The sequence below is a fragment of the Malaya genurostris genome, chromosome 2 (genome assembly GCF_030247185.1).
Source record: "Malaya genurostris strain Urasoe2022 chromosome 2, Malgen_1.1, whole genome shotgun sequence".
In the NCBI taxonomy this organism is placed as follows: Eukaryota; Metazoa; Arthropoda; class Insecta; order Diptera; family Culicidae; genus Malaya; species Malaya genurostris.
Window position 1 is genome coordinate 274,648,213 of NC_080571.1, and position 15,320 is coordinate 274,663,532.

The following is a 15,320-nucleotide window of genomic DNA, read 5'->3' on the forward strand; positions in this document are numbered from 1 at the left end:
TATCGGCATAGTAACATTCGGTTCATTAAACCATAAACTAATATGACCTACAATTTTTTTACGATTTCCTATGACGATTTGAATTTTGAAAAAAATGTACCGGTAGTCGGACTTGGATAAAATTCAGCAAATCGTTCATGGGGCTATCAATGGTTTATTTGGTTACAAACTATCACGATCTGCAAACTAGAGATATTCACTAGCCAATATAAAGAGGTGGCTTATGAAAAAAAAATTATTTAAATTAAAATTTTTACACTAAGCACCCTACCTTCGGAACCAGAGGTTTGTTGTTTGACAGTGGCGTCTCGTGACAAAACATACGGGTTGGGCACTGATTATGTGGTATGATATTAGATGTAACAATTCGTTGTAAGTGAAAACTAAAGATTGAGGAATGGATTTTCGCTTGCGTTTTTCTATACAATAAAATAACGATATACTAGGATAGATTTTTTTATTAAACTTATTTCGGCGCTCTGCACGTCGATAAAATCTGTCAATAACTTCATCAATAAAACCGCTTCGACGTTGCAACTAAGACAGCAATTTGTTTTCAACTGCCATAAGCATAAGCTGCTGATGCCTCTTTTGAAGGTGTTCATAGTACTTCTCGAAGAGCCAAACGTAACAGAGAGAACAAAAAAACTCAGTATTGAGCTGAGTAATTCTTTTTTTGCTTCTTGAATTTGTGCAGTAACTCATGTGCACGGAAAAGACTAACATTACGACCAGAGATACTTCAAATTTTATGTTGGATGTATTCGAGATGTGTAAGAATACATGCAATATTGATGCACAAGGCAAAGCGCTCAAGTTCAGAGCGCCACGGCAATGCGATATGAAAAGATCGTCTGGCTGTTATTGACCAGCAAGCGCAATCAGCTTAAGGAGAATTTGTGCATACTGTGCTCTGAACAAAATCGCTCATTATTTTTTATTCAGTACCGTCCGACATTCTTTCATCGAATAAATAGAGAATATAAAAAATAATTGAATGTGGATGGGGATGCAGTTAATTCCTTCAATCGGTTGTGCAGTTCACGAGGGGCACATGAGAACGAGACGGTACTGTTTTTTGGCGTCATCTAGTGACCGCTCATTTCAATATCAAATAGCACAGCCCATGGTGGCAAACTAGAAAACTAAAAAAATCTCTAGATTTCCTATCATTTGTGTTTTTCGATGTCTTTTTCCATTGACCTTGTTTTGTTAGTAAGCTAGTAATTACTCAATGCCAGTAAAGGCAATTCCACATCAATCCAAATAAAAAACGTTAGCTTTCCTTGGTTGAGCGTATTTGTAGAATGTTTTAGTACACAAAAATCCAACAAAACCCTTTGAATTCTACCATTCATCTCTATCGTGTTTCGTATATTACATCTGATTTAGGCTTCGATGAAAGCTACAAGTAGTTAACGAAATACGTATCTAACCAGAATACAAGAGATAGCAATACAAATAATAGTAGAATAAAAAGATTTTTAGAATTTTTACTAACTGCAGCGCCTTATGATCAAATCAAACGACCCAAGCAATCCTAATCCTAAATAAGCATTTCAATTGAGTAAAATATAAATGTTAGCATTGCATTGCAGTAAATCTAAAATATTTTAATGTTTCTATCACCATCACTCTACTTCTATCATGTCTAATCACGATACGCCGACAAACAAAATTTTAATTTTATTTCAATAGAAATAATTTATTTCAAAAAAGCATTAATCAAAATATACAACAAATGCATGTCCTATTAATGATCACCAACGTCATCCTTTATGGAAGATTTTTTCGCATTATATTTTTTATATGATCCCGATTCCGATTCTTTCACGCTTGACACACTGCTATCAGGGCAACTGTCGCTATAAATTTGAAATAATTTGATTTTCTTGATAACCTAACAACCCACAGAAATGAAACCAGTGTTAGTGAACCAATAGAGCATACAAAAACTACGACACCAAGCCACAAAACCAACATAAAACCATAGCAAAACTGATATACCTTTTTCAAATGTTTGACATCTTGCCGCAGTTTATTGATCACATTGTTGCGGTAATCCACGGCGGCATTCGATTCCTGCAACGACTGTTCGTATTCGCGTAGTTTTTTCTCGAGCTGACGGTTTTTATCGTAATGATCTTTAATCTCGTTAACCAGAGATTGCTTATCGACATTTGACTGTTTGTTTGAACAAAACATAGGACGACGGAAATAGGACGTAGGAGGGTGAATGTAATGAGGTTTCGCGGATATACGAACTACATACCTGTGACTCGAGCTGCGCTTTGAGACACGAAATTTCCTCTCGAAGAGATCCGTTGTCCCTCGCTAGTGCTTGCATCTGTTGCGTCTTGGCGCGGACGATGTTCTGTAGCTGCTGTGTTGCCTTTCTGTTGGATGTAGCGCAGTCCATTTTGATGAATTCTGCTAGCGTTGCGCTCATATCGGAGTCCATCTGTAGAGGATAGTAGGCAATTTTCGAATGAACTGAACGTTGAGCATGGACGTATTTTTAAATAGTATTATAGATTAGAAGAACGCTTATAGTTAGAAAACTTTAAATAAAAACTCGATTTCTTTTATTTATTTTAAACAAAAATTTCAACAGTTCCTTGCTAATCTATGGTAATGTGAAAATTGTACTATTTTTCTTTTTTTAAACAATGAAATAAACTCGAACAATAATAAGGTATGCGCACAGAGGCGAAATCTAACCAGAGAAAAACTCTCTGTATAATAGTACTATTTATTTCAAAATCGGAAGAAAAAATCTCATCGTAATAAATGGATAATTGACAGCTCATTTACATAAAAATATTATTGTTATATTCGTATGCCTAACTTTATATTCAATTTCACCCCTTAAGGTCTGCACAGTGTATCGAGTCACCTGACTGGAAGCATTTTCGTACTTTTTATCAAAATCATTATCTCAATTTCTCGTTGTTCGTCTATGCTACCCGGTTTCCCAAAAGGTTCCTTAATATTTTTATTAGCTCCGAATTGATTTGGCATGAGAAATAACAACAAATTTTGAACAAACAAAAATAGGTACATGTTTAGGTTCAAGCTTTTATAAAGTTTTGTTTGGTAATTTATCACCAAAAAAAAAGCAAAACGTGATTATTTTTTATCTTTTTGCCTTTATCATATAGAAAGGTTATGCAATCACTTGAAAAACCGACCAATGAAAATTAGCCCGGAGGGCCAAGTGTCATATACCATTCGACTCAGTTAATCGAGCTGAGCAATGTCTGTGTGTGTGTGTCAAATAATCTCACTAGGTTTTCTCGGAGATGGCTGAACCGATTTTGATAAACTAGGATTCAAATGAAAGGTCTCGTGGTACCATACGGAATTCCTGAATTTCATCCGGATCCGACTTCCGGTTCCGGAATTATAGGGTAAAGTATGTTCAATATTGTACACCGTCACTTAAACCGGTGAAACAAAAAACGTAAAAAAATTTCTAAACTGGTCTCAAAACTACACAAATCGATAGTCATTATCAGTAGGCAACTAAACAAACCGATTCCGGCTATCCTGGTTCCCGGTATCCGGTTCCGGAAGTACCGGAAATAGTAGTCATATATACCAAAATGGATCTCACTCACTCTTCTCAGCGATGGTTTGACCGATTTCCACAAACTTAGATTCAAATGAAAGGTCTTCCAGTCCCATACAGAATTCCTGAATTTCATCTTGATCCGACTTCCGGTTCCGGAATTATAGGGTAAAGTGTGTTCAATATTGTACACCGTCACTTAAACCGGCGAAACAAAACAACGTAAAAAAAATTTTAAACTGGTCTCAAAACTACACAAATCGATAGTCATTATCAGTAGGCAACTAAACAAACCGATTCCGGCTATCCTGGTTCCCGGTATCCGGTTCCGGAAGTACCGGAAATAGTGGTCATATATACCAAAATGGATCTCACTCACTTTTCTCAGCGATGGTTTGACCGATTTCCACAAACTTAGTTTCAAATGAAAGGTCTTGCGGTCCCATGCGGAATTCCTGAATTTCATCTTGATCCGACTTCCGGTTCCGGAATTATAGGGTAAAGTGCGTTCAAACTTAGATGAAAGGTCTTCCGGTCCCATACGGAATTCCTGAATTTCATCCGGATCCGACTTCCGGTTCCGGAATTATAGGGTAAAGTGTGTTCAATATTGTACACCGTCACTTAAACCGGCGAAACAAAAAACGTAAAAAAATTTCTAAACTGGTCTCAAAACTACACAAATCGATAGTCATTATCAGTAGGCAACTAAACAAACCGATTCCGGCTATCCTGGTTCCCGGTATCCGGTTCCGGAAGTACCGGAAATAGTGGTCATATACACTGAAGTCTTTTTTTATGCGAATTTACGTACCGCATAAAAAAACCGCATAAAAAAAACCGCATAACTCTGAAAATTCGCATAAAAAAAAAACCGCATAACTCTGAAAATTCGCATAAAAAAAAACCGCATAACTCTGAAACTTCGCATAAAAAAAGACCGCAGAAGGGCAAACCGCATAACTCTGAAAATTCGCATAAAAAAAAACCGCATAACTCTGAAAATTCGCATAAAAAAAGTCGCGTAAAAAAAACCGCATAAAAAAAGACCGCATAAAAAAAGACCTCAGTGTATACCAAAATGGATCTGACTCACTTTTCTCAGCGATGGTTTGACCGATTTCCACAAACTTAGATTCAAATGAAAGGTCTTCCAGTCCCATACAGAATTCCTGAATTTCATCTTGATCCGACTTCCGGTTCCGGAATTATAGGGTAAAGTGTGTTCAATATTGTACACCGTCACTTAAACCGGCGAAACAAAAAACGTAAAAAAATTTCTAAACTGGTCTCAAAACTACACAAATCGATAGTCATTATCAGTAGGCAACTAAACAAACCGATTCCGGCTATCCTGGTTCCCGGTATCCGGTTCCGGTAGTACCGGAAATAGTGGTCATATACACTGAAGTCTTTTTTTATGCGAATTTACGTATCGCATAAAAAAACCGCATAAAAAAACCGCATAAAAAAAACCGCATAACTCTGAAAATTCGCATAAAAAAAAAACCGCATAACTCTGAAAATTCGCATAAAAAAAAACCGCATAACTCTGAAACTTCGCATAAAAAAAGACCGCAGAAGGGCAAACCGCATAACTCTGAAAATTCGCATAAAAAAAAACCGCATAACTCTGAAAATTCGCATAAAAAAAGTCGCGTAAAAAAAACCGCATAAAAAAAGACCGCATAAAAAAAGACCTCAGTGTATACCAAAATGGATCTGACTCACTTTTCTCAGCGATGGTTTGACCGATTTCCACAAACTTAGATTCAAATGAAAGGTCTTCCAGTCCCATACAGAATTCCTGAATTTCATCTTGATCCGACTTCCGGTTCCGGAATTATAGGGTAAAGTGTGTTCAATATTGTACACCGTCACTTAAACCGGCGAAACAAAAACACGTGAAAAATTTTCTAAACTGGTCTCAAAACTACACAAATCGATAGTCATTATCAGTAGGCAACTAAACAAACCGATTCCGGCTATCCTGGTTCCCGGTATCCGGTTCCGGAAGTACCGGAAATAGTGGTCATATATACCAAAATGGATCTCACTCACTTTTCTCAGCGATGGTTTGACCGATTTCCACAAACTTAGATGCAAATGAAAGGTCTTGCGGTTCCATACAGAATTCCTGAAATTCATCTTGATCCGACTTCCGGTTCCGGAATTATAGGGTAAAGTGTGTTCAAACTTAGATTCAAATGAAAGGTCTTCCGGTCCCATACGGAATTCCTGAATTTCATCCGGATCCGACTTCCGGTTCCGGAATTATAGGGTAAAGTGTGTTCAATATTGTACACCGTCACTTAAACCGGCGAAACAAAAAACGTTAAAAAAATTCTAAACTGGTCTCAAAACTCCACAAATTGATAGTCATTATCTGTAGGCAACTAAACAAACCGATTCCGGCTATCCTGAATCCCGGTATCCGGTTCCGGAAGTACCGGAAATAGTGGTCATATATACCAAAATGGATCTCACTCACTTTTCTCAGCGATGGTTTGACCGATTTCCACAAACTTAGATTCAAATGAAAGGTCTTGCGGTCCCATACGGAATTCCTGAATTTCATCTTGATCCGACTTCCGGTTCCGGAATTATAGAGTAAAGTGTGTTCAAACTTAGATTCAAATGAAAGGTCTTCCGGTCCCATACGGAATTCCTGAATTTCATCCGGATCCGACTTCCGGTTCCGGAATTATAGGGTAAAGTGTGTTCAATATTGTACACCGTCACTTAAACCGGCGAAACAAAAAACGTTAAAAAAATTCTAAACTGGTCTCAAAACTCCACAAATTGATAGTCATTATCTGTAGGCAACTAAACAAACCGATTCCGGCTATCCTGAATCCCGGTATCCGGTTCCGGAAGTACCGGAAATAGTGGTCATATATACCAAAATGGATCTTACTCACTTTTCTCAGCGATGGTTTGACCGATTTCCACAAACTTAGATTCAAATGAAAGGTCTTCCAGTCCCATACAGAATTCCTGAATTTCATCTTGATCCGACTTCCGGTTCCGGAATTATAGGGTAAAGTGTGTTCAATATTGTACACCGTCACTTAAACCGGCGAAACAAAAACACGTGAAAAATTTTCTAAACTGGTCTCAAAACTACACAAATCGATAGTCATTATCAGTAGGCAACTAAACAAACCGATTCCGGCTATCCTGGTTCCCGGTATCCGGTTCCGGAAGTACCGGAAATAGTGGTCATATATACCAAAATGGATCTCACTCACTTTTCTCAGCGATGGTTTGACCGATTTCCACAAACTTAGATTCAAATGAAAGGTCTTGCGGTCCCATACAGAATTCCTGAATTTCATCTTGATCCGACTTCCGGTTCCGGAATTATAGGGTAAAGTGTGTTCAAACTTAGATTCAAATGAAAGGTCTTCCGGTCCCATACGGAATTCCTGAATTTCATCCGGATCCGACTTCCGGTTCCGGAATTATAGGGTAAAGTGTGTTCAATATTGTACACCGTCACTTAAACCGGCGAAACAAAAAACGTTAAAAAAATTCTAAACTGGTCTCAAAACTCCACAAATTGATAGTCATTATCTGTAGGCAACTAAACAAACCGATTCCGGCTATCCTGAATCCCGGTATCCGGTTCCGGAAGTACCGGAAATAGTGGTCATATATACCAAAATGGATCTTACTCACTTTTCTCAGCGATGGTTTGACCGATTTCCACAAACTTAGATTCAAATGAAAGGTCTTCCGGTCCCATACGGAATTCCTGAATTTCATCTTGATCCGACTTCCGGTTCCGGAATTATAGGGTAAAGTGTGTTCAAACTTAGATTCAAATGAAAGGTCTTCCGGTCCCATACGGAATTCCTGAATTTCATCCGGATCCGACTTCCGGTTCCGGAATTATAGGGTAAAGTGTGTTCAAAATTGTACACCGTCACTTAAACCGGCGAAACAAAATACGTAAAAAAAATTCTAAACTTGTCTCAAAACTACACAAATCGATAGTCATTATCAGTAGGCAACTAAACAAACCGATTCCGGCTATCCTGGTTCCCGGTATCCGGTTCCGGAAGTACCGGAAATAGTGGTCATATATACCAAAATGGATCTCACTCACTTTTCTCAGCGATGGTTTGACCGATTTCCACAAACTTAGATTCAAATGAAAGGTCTTGCGGTCCCATACGGAATTCCTGAATTTCATCTTGATCCGACTTCCGGTTCCGGAATTATAGAGTAAAGTGTGTTCAAACTTAGATTCAAATGAAAGGTCTTCCGGTCCCATACGGAATTCCTGAATTTCATCCGGATCCGACTTCCGGTTCCGGAATTATAGGGTAAAGTGTGTTCAATATTGTACACCGTCACTTAAACCGGCGAAACAAAAAACGTTAAAAAAATTCTAAACTGGTCTCAAAACTCCACAAATTGATAGTCATTATCTGTAGGCAACTAAACAAACCGATTCCGGCTATCCTGAATCCCGGTATCCGGTTCCGGAAGTACCGGAAATAGTGGTCATATATACCAAAATGGATCTTACTCACTTTTCTCAGCGATGGTTTGACCGATTTCCACAAACTTAGATTCAAATGAAAGGTCTTCCAGTCCCATACAGAATTCCTGAATTTCATCTTGATCCGACTTCCGGTTCCGGAATTATAGGGTAAAGTGTGTTCAATATTGTACACCGTCACTTAAACCGGCGAAACAAAAACACGTGAAAAATTTTCTAAACTGGTCTCAAAACTACACAAATCGATAGTCATTATCAGTAGGCAACTAAACAAACCGATTCCGGCTATCCTGGTTCCCGGTATCCGGTTCCGGAAGTACCGGAAATAGTGGTCATATATACCAAAATGGATCTCACTCACTTTTCTCAGCGATGGTTTGACCGATTTCCACAAACTTAGATTCAAATGAAAGGTCTTGCGGTCCCATACAGAATTCCTGAATTTCATCTTGATCCGACTTCCGGTTCCGGAATTATAGGGTAAAGTGTGTTCAAACTTAGATTCAAATGAAAGGTCTTCCGGTCCCATACGGAATTCCTGAATTTCATCCGGATCCGACTTCCGGTTCCGGAATTATAGGGTAAAGTGTGTTCAATATTGTACACCGTCACTTAAACCGGCGAAACAAAAAACGTTAAAAAAATTCTAAACTGGTCTCAAAACTCCACAAATTGATAGTCATTATCTGTAGGCAACTAAACAAACCGATTCCGGCTATCCTGAATCCCGGTATCCGGTTCCGGAAGTACCGGAAATAGTGGTCATATATACCAAAATGGATCTTACTCACTTTTCTCAGCGATGGTTTGACCGATTTCCACAAACTTAGATTCAAATGAAAGGTCTTCCGGTCCCATACGGAATTCCTGAATTTCATCTTGATCCGACTTCCGGTTCCGGAATTATAGGGTAAAGTGTGTTCAAACTTAGATTCAAATGAAAGGTCTTCCGGTCCCATACGGAATTCCTGAATTTCATCCGGATCCGACTTCCGGTTCCGGAATTATAGGGTAAAGTGTGTTCAATATTGTACACCGTCACTTAAACCGGCGAAACAAAAACACGTGAAAAATTTTCTAAACTGGTCTCAAAACTACACAAATCGATAGTCATTATCAGTAGGCAACTAAACAAACCGATTCCGGCTATCCTGGTTCCCGGTATCCGGTTCCGGAAGTACCGGAAATAGTGGTCATATATACCAAAATGGATCTCACTCACTTTTCTCAGCGATGGTTTGACCGATTTCCACAAACTTAGATTCAAATGAAAGGTCTTGCGGTCCCATACGGAATTCCTGAATTTCATCTTGATCCGACTTCCGGTTCCGGAATTATAGAGTAAAGTGTGTTCAAACTTAGATTCAAATGAAAGGTCTTCCGGTCCCATACGGAATTCCTGAATTTCATCCGGATCCGACTTCCGGTTCCGGAATTATAGGGTAAAGTGTGTTCAATATTGTACACCGTCACTTAAACCGGCGAAACAAAAAACGTTAAAAAAATTCTAAACTGGTCTCAAAACTCCACAAATTGATAGTCATTATCTGTAGGCAACTAAACAAACCGATTCCGGCTATCCTGAATCCCGGTATCCGGTTCCGGAAGTACCGGAAATAGTGGTCATATATACCAAAATGGATCTTACTCACTTTTCTCAGCGATGGTTTGACCGATTTCCACAAACTTAGATTCAAATGAAAGGTCTTCCAGTCCCATACAGAATTCCTGAATTTCATCTTGATCCGACTTCCGGTTCCGGAATTATAGGGTAAAGTGTGTTCAATATTGTACACCGTCACTTAAACCGGCGAAACAAAAACACGTGAAAAATTTTCTAAACTGGTCTCAAAACTACACAAATCGATAGTCATTATCAGTAGGCAACTAAACAAACCGATTCCGGCTATCCTGGTTCCCGGTATCCGGTTCCGGAAGTACCGGAAATAGTGGTCATATATACCAAAATGGATCTCACTCACTTTTCTCAGCGATGGTTTGACCGATTTCCACAAACTTAGATTCAAATGAAAGGTCTTGCGGTCCCATACAGAATTCCTGAATTTCATCTTGATCCGACTTCCGGTTCCGGAATTATAGGGTAAAGTGTGTTCAAACTTAGATTCAAATGAAAGGTCTTCCGGTCCCATACGGAATTCCTGAATTTCATCCGGATCCGACTTCCGGTTCCGGAATTATAGGGTAAAGTGTGTTCAATATTGTACACCGTCACTTAAACCGGCGAAACAAAAAACGTTAAAAAAATTCTAAACTGGTCTCAAAACTCCACAAATTGATAGTCATTATCTGTAGGCAACTAAACAAACCGATTCCGGCTATCCTGAATCCCGGTATCCGGTTCCGGAAGTACCGGAAATAGTGGTCATATATACCAAAATGGATCTTACTCACTTTTCTCAGCGATGGTTTGACCGATTTCCACAAACTTAGATTCAAATGAAAGGTCTTCCGGTCCCATACGGAATTCCTGAATTTCATCTTGATCCGACTTCCGGTTCCGGAATTATAGGGTAAAGTGTGTTCAAACTTAGATTCAAATGAAAGGTCTTCCGGTCCCATACGGAATTCCTGAATTTCATCCGGATCCGACTTCCGGTTCCGGAATTATAGGGTAAAGTGTGTTCAAAATTGTACACCGTCACTTAAACCGGCGAAACAAAATACGTAAAAAAAATTCTAAACTTGTCTCAAAACTACACAAATCGATAGTCATTATCAGTAGGCAACTAAACAAACCGATTCCGGCTATCCTGGTTCCCGGTATCCGGTTCCGGAAGTACCGCAAATAGTGGTCATATATACCAAAATGGATCTCACTCACTTTTCTCAGCGATGGTTTGACCGATTTCCACAAACTTAGATTCAAATGAAAGGTCTTCCGGTCTCATACGGAATTCCTGAATTTCATCCGGATCCGACTTCCGGTTCCGGAATTATAGGGTAAAGTGTGTTCAATATTGTACACCGTCACTTAAACCGGCGAAACAAAAAAACGTAAAAAATTTTCTAAACTGGTCTCAAAACTACACAAATCGATAGTCATTATCAGTAGGCAACTAAACAAACCGATTCCGGCTATCCTGGTTCCCGGTATCCGGTTCCGGAAGTACCGGAAATAGTGGTCATATATACCAAAATGGATCTCACTCACTTTTCTCAGCGATGGTTTGACCGATTTCTACAAACTTAGATTCAAATGAAAGGTCTTCAGGTTCCATACGGAATTCCTGAATTTCATCTTGATCCGACTTCCAGGTCCGGAATTATAGGGTGCGTACTAGAAGAGTTTGTGTGTCATGTTATTTGGTGGCCGTACGAACCGACTTCGATTATACCGGTTCTCGGGTTCCGGTGCCGGAAGTGCATATAATAGTGAACCCATTTCGTTCTTTTAAGGATGGCTTACGCAATCAAAGCACTGTTTTATTCTGTATGTTATGCATAAACAATCACTTGGTTTCTTTCAAAAATCGAAGAGAAAGTTAGTTGGTGGCCGTACGAACCGACTTCGATTATACCGGTTCTCGGGTTCCGGTGCCGGAAGTGCATATAATAGTGAACCCATTTCGTTCTTTTAAGGATGGCTTACGCAATCAAAGCACTGTTTTATTCTGTATGTTATTCATAAACAATCACTTGGTTTCTTTCAAAAATCGAAGAGAAAATTTGTTATGCCAGTCAAATTTTTGCCAAACAAATTTATGCCAAACAAAATTCGGCCAAATAACGTACACCCTTTTTCTCCATATCCAACGATTCTATTGATTTTTAAATTATTTCTGTTGCCGATTCATTCCAAAGTTGTCAGCAACACTAAGATAATTAAGCAACTGCGCCGGTTCCTACCGATTCAAAGATTGTACTATCAAAAACTCTACATCCTTCTGAACTTAGTACATGTTCGATAAATCAACTAAACTCATATAGTTAGTTTAGTTGATTTATCGAACAGTTCCATCGAATCATCAGGGTAGCTCAATGGTATATCAGTTCTAAGATTCTTCTCTCTCCTTACATGGGTATATGCACTGCACTTAGCATAAATTTGGGGGTAAAAAATTCACATTTTTTTCCTCTGCAAATTACCACAATCTGAACGGCTAGTAAGCCGAAACTTGTTTCGTCCGGAAGGTCAGTTTAGACATTACACTTTGACTTAGGTATAATAGCAAAAAGCGTTTAACAAATAGCATTGAATGTACGTCTGCCGAGCAGTTTATGTTGAGCCGTCAGGTCGCGATAGCATAAACTGCTATGCACTGATGAGTCTAAAACGAAACGTAAAATCAGTAAAAATGGGTATATGCACGTAGCAAAAATTTGGGGGTTGAAAACTTCCCCCTCCAAATAACCTAGTACTATTTGAAGGTTAAGAAGCGTTATTTTACTCTGTACAGGATATTGTTGTGTTTCATCGCATCTTAAAATATCCATTCAGAGAAATACTTTCAAACTTCTACACCCTTTGGTTGTCTGATATGACGGCCTAGACTACCCATAGAATAGGAGAACCCTTCCCCATAGAATAGAAGAACCCTTCCAGATCGGGATTCGAACATATTGCAATTGACGCTTATGACTCACTTCCGGTGAAACCCTCAACGAGTGAACACGTTGTATCGTGTTAGTGCGGTGAAATTTGAGTATTTCGCGAGAAAGAAAGGATTTTCATCCGTACTTTGACGACTCCACGTTGTTCCACAGCGAGGTAGCCAAGTGAAATGAAAGTCCATTGGACTATAAACGAAAATTAACTAGCAATATAACTAAATCGCTGTGCCATCAATCGGTGTCATCTCAAGTGAAGTGACGCCACCAGAAGTGAAGAAAAAGACTCTTATGACCGTGAAGGCCAGACTATAAAAATAACATCAATCGCAAGCGGTAATCTAATTACAATTTTTAGTGAGTAATCGACCTTTTCTACACGGTTTCATTTCGGAATTGTGTCATATAGAGAGATGTATTTCACATCAAAAGAATTAACAAAACTGTGCATGACAAACAATAACAAATTAAATAAAAGTATTCAATTACTGATTTTCAAGTTTCTAATTGCGTAACGGGGTAGATGACCGAAAGACAACTTTATATTAAACTTAATATGAAATGTAAATCATTCATACACGTTAACATAGAATATTCGTACCTGTGTCGATGAATCCACGTCTTCCTTGTAAGTTTGTTCCTTTGAATCATAAATCGTTTCCTTAAATATTTGGTCTAAATGATTCGGATGATCATTATTACACACTTTATCATGTGAATCAGCTTCTATTTCATCTGTACTACCGCTTTCATGAGTTTCTTCTGTCCGTGTGTATTGCATCGCTAACAGTCGTTCTAGATGTTTGATTTGTCTGTAGTAAATTAAAAATGATTTTAAAAAACATTCTTGCAGATTCCTTTTGTCGCATACTCATTCCTAGCATCCAACGTTTGCCTTAAGTTTTCAGTTTCTGAATTTTCAAACTGACAATTGGACGAAACAGCTACATTGAGTGAAATAGTGGGCCCATCGCTTATGCTATCTTGCCGACTTTCCATTGTACTTGCGCTCTTTTTTCCAAACATTTCCTCCACATTTAAATCGTAAAACTCGATTCCTTCGATATCCCAACTACCAGTAGTGTGAGCTCTTCTTATCACTTCTAGCAAACTGTCCCTGTCTCCCTTCAAACGTGCTCGTGCTTCTAAACCGTAACGAGACCGGTTTTTTTCGTAATTTTCTTTCATTCTATTCATACGATCTCGACACGTTTCCTCCATCTCTCTTATCGTATTCACTAGCTCCAGATTGATAATCCTGAGCTGTTGGATCCAGCTTTCGTAAACTTCGACCTGAAAGACAAATTTGTTCCGGTGAATTGATTCCGTCGATCGAGTAAGGTACAATTACAATTAAAATGTCACAATGCTAGTCTAGCATCCACGTGCATTAAAATTTAACTCTTTCGCACTATATCACAGAAATACGATCATGTCTATTTCATCTGACTTCAAGGTCCTTTCACTGATGCAAAAGCGAAAAAAATGACACTCAAACGCACATACTCTTAGAGACCACCTGTTACGTTCCCTATTGGACCAGTGACCTTGGCAGCACTATTGGCCTATGCCGAAAGTACTCCGTACTTACCTTGTAGCGGTCGTCATTTCCATTCTTCTCGATGAATTTTAAACGGCCCTCAAACTGGGCATTCAATTCCTCCACCAGACTGGGACTCAGTGGCCGTGACTCGCCACATTTGACACAATCACCCCCTTCCTGGTGCCTGCAGCTAGTGTTGAGGCACTCCGGTGCATTCTGTCTTTCGTTATTGACGTCAACCGCAGGGTCTGCAACCTCCGAATGCGAAGAATTTTCCGGGCCACAATCCATTGGTCCGTGCACCGTCGATTAGGAGCACTTTGACGTCTTTGCTGATGGAGAAAAAAGATAGTGGAACTATAAAAAAGCACTGCTTGCTTTGTTTACGTTCAAGGCACAAGTGTAAATAAAAACCAGATTTCGTGCTGCGAAGATCACTCACAAACACATATCGACGAACAGACTGTAGAGCGTGCGCGATCAGCCCGACCCCAAAGAAATGCGGCGCATAGCGCAGACGGGTGTTCGGTAGCATAACTGTACATGTTTGTTAAATTAACATGGAGTACAGAGTATTCCATTTTTCATGACTAAAACCTATGGATTTGTGTTTGATGGCAATAATGAATGTCATCTTCTTCTTAAATATTAATATTTAATATAGTTTGGTTGTTAAATATGCTTTTAATATAGTTTGGTTGTTAAATATGCTTTTAATATCACAAGAAACTAGAGATCAAATAGACTTTTTACATGAACAGAAAAAAATGAAAGAAATCCACGTTTCGAAAATGTTGAACAGTTGAACAGTTACAAAATTTTTCCCCCAGCCCGTTTTTCAAGGTTGCTATCGACACCTCAAATTTCACACGACGAAATTGACCGATATTCTAAGCTTTGGAAAAGTGTTCTCGACAAATCTCGGCTGGCAACTTCGGTAAGAAATCTTGGAAATAATAATGTAACTAATTTTTTGCTTTTTTTCCTTTTTTTGGACCATTTTGACGAAGAGTGGAGGTTTCCAGATTCCACACACTCCATAACGGGCGAACTAGGTTACGTCACAAAATTTTAGAGACGTTTTTTCTTAAATTTTAATTTCTCGGTTGATTTTCTAATTGTATGTA

General features: G+C 38.8%; 1 protein-coding gene across 6 annotated transcripts in view; it reads right to left on the reverse strand.

Moving 5' to 3' along the window:
• LOC131430116 (uncharacterized) overlaps positions 1-14,601 on the reverse strand; it is a 43,545-nt gene extending 28,944 nt beyond the window's left edge. For 5 of the 6 annotated variants that reach the window (XM_058594825.1, XM_058594822.1, XM_058594821.1 and 2 more), the window contains exons 1-5: positions 14,242-14,601; positions 13,522-13,943; positions 13,252-13,462; positions 2,273-2,461; positions 2,008-2,184 (exon numbers count right to left, since the gene is read on the reverse strand). In XM_058594825.1, the coding sequence (XP_058450808.1) occupies positions 2,008-2,184; positions 2,273-2,461; positions 13,252-13,462; positions 13,522-13,943; positions 14,242-14,484 (1,242 nt within the window). In that variant the 5' untranslated portion in view covers positions 14,485-14,601. The remainder of the gene's footprint in view (positions 1-2,007; positions 2,185-2,272; positions 2,462-13,251; positions 13,463-13,521; positions 13,944-14,241) is intronic. The other variant, XM_058594824.1, reaches the window with a different exon arrangement.
• Between the last annotated feature and the right edge of the window lie 719 nt (positions 14,602-15,320).